We start from the raw sequence: 6,773 nt of genomic DNA, 5'->3' as shown, positions 1-6,773 counted from the left end.
GTCTGACCAGTAGTGTCAGTGTAGTCAGTTTGTCTGTTCAGTAGTGGCAGTGTAGTCAGTTTGTCTGGCCAACAGTGTCAATGTAGTCAGTTTGTCTGACCAGTAGTAGCAGTGTAGTCAGTTTGTCTGACCAGTAGTGTCAGTGTAGTCAGTTTGTCTGACCAGTAGTGGCAGTGTAGTCAGTTTGTCTGACCAGTAGTGGCAGTGTAGACAGTTTGTCTGACCAGTAGTAGCGGTGTAGTCAGTTTGTCTGACCAGTAGTGGCAGTGTAGTCAGTTTGTCTGACCAGTAGTGGCAGTGTAGTCAGTTTGTCTGACCAGTAGTGGCAGTGTAGTCAGTTTGTCTGACCAACAGTGTCAGTGTAGTCAGTTTGTCTGACCAGTAGTGGCAGTGTAGCCAGTTTGTCTGACCAGTAGTGGCAGTGTAGTCAGTTTGTCTGACCAGTAGTGGCAGTGTAGCCACAGTAGTGGCAGTGTAGTCAGTTTGTCTGACCAGTAGTGGCAGTGTAGTCAGTTTGTCTGACCAGTAGTGGCAGTGTAGTGAGTTTGTCTGACCAGTAGTGGCAGTGTAGTCAGTTTGTCTGACCAGTAGTAGCAGTGTAGTCAGTTTGTCTGACCAGTAGTGTAAGTGTAGTCAGTTTGTCTGACCAGTAGTGGCAGTGTAGTCAGTTTGTCTGACCAGTAGTAGCAGTGTAGTCAGTTTGTCTGACCAGTAGTAGCAGTGTAGTCAGTTTGTCTGACCAGTAGTGGGAGTGTAGTCAGTTTGTCTGACCAGTAGTGTCAGTGTAGTCAGTTTGTCTGACCAGTAGTGGCAGTGTAGTCAGTTTGTCTGACCAGTAGTGGCAGTGTAGTCAGTTTGTCTGACCAGTAGTGGCAGTGTAGCCAGTTTGTCTGACCAGTAGTGGCAGTGTAGCCAGTTTGTCTGACCAGTAGTGGCAGTGTAGTCAGTTTGTCTGACCAGTAGTGGCAGTGTAGCCACAGTAGTGGCAGTGTAGTCAGTTTGTCTGACCAGTAGTGGTACTGTAGTCAGTTTGTCTGACCAGTAGTAGCAGTGTAGTCAGTTTGTCTGACCAGTAGTAGCAGTGCAGTCAGTTTGTCTGACCAGTAGTGGGAGTGTAGTCAGTTTATCTGACCAGTAGTGGCAGTGTAGTCAGTTTGTCTGACCAGTAGTGGCAGTGTAGTCAGTTCGTCTGACCAGTAGTGGCAGTGTAGTCAGTTTGTCTGAACAGTAGTGGCAGTGTAGCCAGTTTGTCTGACCAGTAGTGGCAGTGTAGTCAGTTTGTCTGACCAGTAGTGGCAGTGTAGTCAGTTTGTCTGACCAGTAGTGGCAGTGTAGTCAGTTTGTCTGACCAGTAGTACCAGTGTAGTCAGTTTGTCTGACCAGTAGTGGCAGTGTAGTCAGTTTGTCTGACCAGTAGTGGCAGTGTAGTCAGTTTGTCTGACAAGTAGTGGCAGTGTAGTCAGTTTGTCTGACCAGTAGTGGCAGTGTAGCCAGTTTGTCTGACCAGTAGTGGCAGTGTAGCCAGTTTGTCTGACCAGTAGTGGCAGTGTAGTCAGTTTGTCTGACCAGTAGTGGCAGTGTAGTCAGTTTCTCTGACCAGTAGTGGCAGTGTAGCCAGTTTGTCTGACCAGTAGTGGCAGTGTAGTCAGTTTGTCTGACCAGTAGTGGCAGTGTAGTCAGTTTGTCTGACCAGTAGTAGCAGTGCAGTCAGTTTGTCTGACCAGTAGTGGGAGTGTAGTCAGTTTGTCTGACCAGTAGTGGCAGTGTAGTCAGTTTGTCTGACAAGTAGTGGCAGTGTAGTCAGTTTGTCTGACCAGTAGTGGCAGTGTAGTCAGTTTGTTTTCATTGAGCCTGTTTTTCGTTAATTTTTTTATTTTTACGTTCTCATGTTTTAGTTAACGATGATGACTTGCTATCTGAATTATAATTATTTCTTTCATTATTCATAGTATTTGTCTTATGATTGTAAATTTCGAATACTGTTTAGCACTAATTTAACCATAAACACAGCTGTAATATGTTTCTGGTTCTTGCTATGACTGTGTAAATGAGGATAAGATATGGGGGCGGAGGGAGGAAGGAGGATAAGAACATGGAGGGCGGAGGGAGGAAGGAGGATAAGAACATGGAGGGCAGAGGGAGGAAGGAGAATAAGAACATGGAGGGCGGAGGGAGGAAGGAGGATAAGAACATGGAGGGCGGAGGGAGGAAGGAGGATAAGAACATGGAGGGCAGAGGGAGGAAGGAGGATAAGAACATGGAGGGCGGAGGGAGGAAGGAGGATAAGAACATGGAGGGCAGAGGGAGGAAGGAGGATAAGAACATGGAGGGCGGAGGGAGGAAGGATAAGAACATGGAGGGCGGAGGGAGGAAGGAGGATAAGAACATGGAGGGCGGAAGGAGGATAAGAACATGGAGGGCGGAGGGAGGAAGGAGGATAAGGGTTGAGAGTGACTGGTCAGTAGTGACTATGATCCCTGGGGAGGTGGGTGTCGAGGGTGGCTGGGTAATCAGTCTTTTATCTCTCATTTACATTAGTTCCTCATCGTGCTCTGATGCCAACACAATTCTCACCACCGGTACTTCAGAACTTTTCGTTCACTCTGAAACAATTTCGCTATTTTACAAGATGCAAATTGTTGAGGAAAATGTATATATGTTAACACAATGGTATTACAATGTGTCAAATATTACAGACTGAATAAAAAGTACACAATGGTTCACGTAATTTTGTAACTTGTCAAGAGAGTGGTGGTATGGGAGCCCCGGGAGGCTGGCCAGTTGTCGGCCAGATCTAGCGAGATGAATCAATCTAGAGGCGTGACTCCTGCATGCCAGTCTCCCCCACCACTGTTTTCCTCCCCTAGCACCAGGGAAGAGATGTCCCTTCTCTTTCTTTCCTTCTATGGATAGACGATCGACCGTCCACCACTCTCTGAATTAAATAACACATACAGGTTTATGCTAAATCCTCTGATACCATTGGATGCTCGAGTGTGAGGTATTTCCAAATTGTCGACAAATATATGCATGAACAGTTAAGTAGTTGTTTCTTCACACATATGTGATATAAGTTACTGAAAGTTAGTCATCATCATCATCCTCAACACTTATACGTTACTTGAACTACGATCTGTAGCCTTGAAAATTATTTTGATAAAGCCGAAGTTTGAGAGTAATAGGTGGGAATGTCCAAGAATTAAAATACAAACTGTATGACTGCTAGGCCAGCAGACTTAAGTGATATATAGCCCAATGGTAACATTCACTTCAGAATCGAAAAACCCCAAGCTTGATTCCTGGGTTATGCGAGACATGATAAATCTGTTCACGTGTTAGCAGACTTATTGTTGGCCTCTTGAGAGGTGGTAGAATACCTTAGACATGACTTAGCTTTGAAATAAGATGAGGTAGGATACCGTCTTAGAATGTAAGCTGAACTGAGTAAGAAACATGATGAGAAAATATTAAGATTATTAGTGCATCTGCGGTGTTGCGGGCACAATACATGAAGGGTCTATAAAAACATCAAACAATGAGATTTATTAAAGTTTAAAAAAATTAAAATCGTTATCGTTACAACCATCCACAGTAATGTAGTTTTATACAACCAGTTTAAGTTAGGCTATAAACATGTGGTAATGTACACACTCTTCTGTAACTTGTATAAGAAACTAGTGTTGTACTAAGATGTTCAATTTGTTATAGTTTGCACTTTGATCCCGAGTTCAGCGAAGCCGTTGAGATTCAATAAAAAAGATTGGAAAATTATTATCTGGCTTCTAATTGATGTATAAGAGACTGCTGTATTCACTATCACTTGTGTATAGAAGACTGCTGTAGCCACTATCACTTGTGTATAGTAGACTGCTGTAGTCACTATCACTTGTGTATAGAAGACTGCTGTATCCACTATCACCTGTGTATAGAAGACTGCTGTATCCACTATCACTTAATTGCTGGCAGTGTGGGTGAACCAGTGAGACGCAGCCAGAGATCCATTTTCCTCAATTCGTTATGGAACCTCAAGGTCAAGCGGGGATGAGGAACCAGACGCCATCCTGCCTCAGTTTACACACATCATAAACTGAACGGAAAGCCTCCAGCTCAGGCGAGGCCCCCGTCAAGCAACTGCTGCCAGCCGACTGAAATCACCGTAGAGAGCAGAGGATTATTTTCGGATTATTAGCCCCAGAGAATTATTAGCAAACTATGACTCGAGAAAGTCAAACAAAGTAGCTTATTTCCCTTGGCATCCTTTCGGTTCTCTTTCCTAGGAAGGGGTCAATAGCAGTCAGCTAACTCCAAGGTATCCTATTTCTGCTAAGTGAACAGGGACAGTGAGAGTAATCAGACTTGTCCTGTCCGGAAATCAAAACTGGGTCCTTTCGGTTGTGTGCCGAATATTTTCCCAGAACTGCAAATCACCTGTCACTGCTGACTGCCGAGGATTACTGCCAAAGCCTACTTTCCTCGTTTCTAGGACCGTTCGACGGTCCTATTAATTTGCATTCTTCTGAGCCAGAGAGGGGAGAGAATATGGCTCCCAAAGCAACTGATCAGTGGGTACTGGTGCTTGACCATTACCATGGTGATCACTATGGTTTATCCAGGAGACTCTGTGGCAGAGAGTTACCATCTTGGGTGTCTGATAGTGTCATTCTCTCTGCGGTTCCCACGACTCATCGAGGACACGTCTGCTCCTAAATCGATCACCTCTGCGTGACCGTATTTATAAGATTTTCGGAGGAAGTAGCCGGAGGCAAGGGGGATACAATTATTCCTTTTCCCATCGTTGCTTCTGAGGAGTTGCTCATAAATAATTTGAGTATCTCCAAAAGATTACTGAGCAGTGCTGGGGACATCGAGTTAAGAGAAGAGGCTTCCGTTAGATATTTTACATAACTTGTCTGTTAGCTAAAAGTTCCCCGAAACCCTATAACCTAAGAATATTTGAGCTATGCTAGATGGCATGTGATTAAGTTTATAGTGTTATGAGACCCAAATGTTACGTTAATTAAAAATTTCATATAACACGAGTCGGTTTAGGAGAGGCAAAGAAAAATAAATCGACATTTATGTTGGTAAAATTAGTTCATATATATATGATTTTAATTTTGCAATAAATGTCTAGTTGTGGACGTCAATATTTCAGTCATGGGTTAAGGGGGACGTATATTCAGCAGACAAGACACAGGATCTCCCACAACACTGAGGAGATACACTCGGCTTCACCCCACAACACTAAAATAAAATGCTGGTAAATAGGTAAATAATGAACACTTTAATGGCTTGTTTCTGCGTCCACTCTCGCTCGCATAAAATCATTTGCGTACATAAAAATCGGAATTTGAAAGGCAATTAACAGGTATTATCACTTTCACTGGGAAAGTTGTTGTTAGTGACATGATTCAGTCATAGATTTGTTTTTACTTTGTAATTTCCTTGCAGCATCTTACGGATGCCTTCTTCTGATGCCATTTATTTCGTGACTTTATTTCGTCATTTTACAAATTTTCACTGCTAAAATCAACGGATCAATAAAACTATGTGCATCACTTGGTTGTCTTACATGCTACTCTCGCGCAAGATACTTTACTGTTGTTGCACACGCAGTGTCTCACAACTTAAACCTCCACACATAGAGTTGCACAAGCAGACATACACTGGTCGTGTCTATATTCACGCGTAAACTTGGTTTCATTACCACCGCTCTCTGAACCTAGCAAAGCCAACACACCATATCATGATACGTGCGGAGCCGTGTAGGTTATAGATAGAGCTTGTTGATAAGAGCAGTGTGGACGGGCTTGACGCTGGTTGTGTGGGCCATGCCGTAGGTTGTGCGGAGACGCATGTGGTCAGGGTACTGGTCCTGGCCGTACCCTGAGCGGTTGCAGAAGGGCGAGCTGAGGGTGTTGATGGGCCAATACCTGGGAGGCTCGTGACGGGCCCGCAGCCTTGCGTTGTATCTCTCACTCTGACGGATGTATCTGAAGCAAGACACCAGTGTCAACAGTCAGATGAGTAACAAATTAAATTCTAAAATCATTATGTAACAGAAGACACCTTAGTCTGGTGGAGAAAACCCACAGTTATTACGAAGCTATTTCAAGGTCATATACACAGACTACATCAACATGATATTACAATTCATGTGAAAACCTTATATGTTTTTATGAATGTTGTTGTAGGATTCCATCGCAGTACTATGATTCACAGATAACCCGCACGTAGGGGAGAGGAGCTTACGACGACGTTACGGTCCGGCTTGGACCATTTACAAGTCGGACCGAAACGTGGTTGTAAGCTCCTCTCTCCTATGTGCCAGTTATTTGCGCATTGTTCCCATCACGGTATTGTGCCTTTTTGGTATTTATTTATTATGATTCATGAATGATATGCCAGGTTCCGTTAAGGATCTCTACACTTAAGGAATTATATATTATGATCATATCAGGTTAAACGTTTGTGGGACGGAGTAAATGTTGATCAGAACTTTGAATTTATGTACGTATACAATGAAGGATTAATTACACCCTGGTAAATTACCTGAGTGCTTCCTTAATGCAACTCATCCTTCATTGTATACATGTATATGTATATATATATATATATATATATATATATATATATATATATATATATATATATATATATATATATATATATATTACTTAAATAATAGGGAGGTACCACCTCTGGAACTTTACTGGGGACCCTCATCCTCACAGAAAACAATAAACGCACCTCAGGGAAAACTCAAGGTTCTC

General features: G+C 43.1%; 1 protein-coding gene across 1 annotated transcript in view; it reads right to left on the bottom strand.

The window, feature by feature from the left end:
* Positions 1-3,580: 3,580 nt before the first annotated feature.
* The window catches only part of LOC138853818 (uncharacterized), a 34,129-nt gene continuing 30,936 nt past the window's right edge, over positions 3,581-6,773 (bottom strand). Inside the window, exon 8 of the mRNA XM_070092877.1 lies at positions 3,581-5,993. Within this exon, the coding sequence (XP_069948978.1) occupies positions 5,771-5,993 (223 nt within the window). The 3' untranslated portion in view covers positions 3,581-5,770. The remainder of the gene's footprint in view (positions 5,994-6,773) is intronic.

This window comes from Cherax quadricarinatus, chromosome 41, assembly GCF_038502225.1.
Source record: "Cherax quadricarinatus isolate ZL_2023a chromosome 41, ASM3850222v1, whole genome shotgun sequence".
NCBI classification, from domain to species: Eukaryota; Metazoa; Arthropoda; class Malacostraca; order Decapoda; family Parastacidae; genus Cherax; species Cherax quadricarinatus.
Note: the sequence above shows the minus strand (reverse complement) of the source record. Positions and strands in the feature narration are given on the sequence as shown.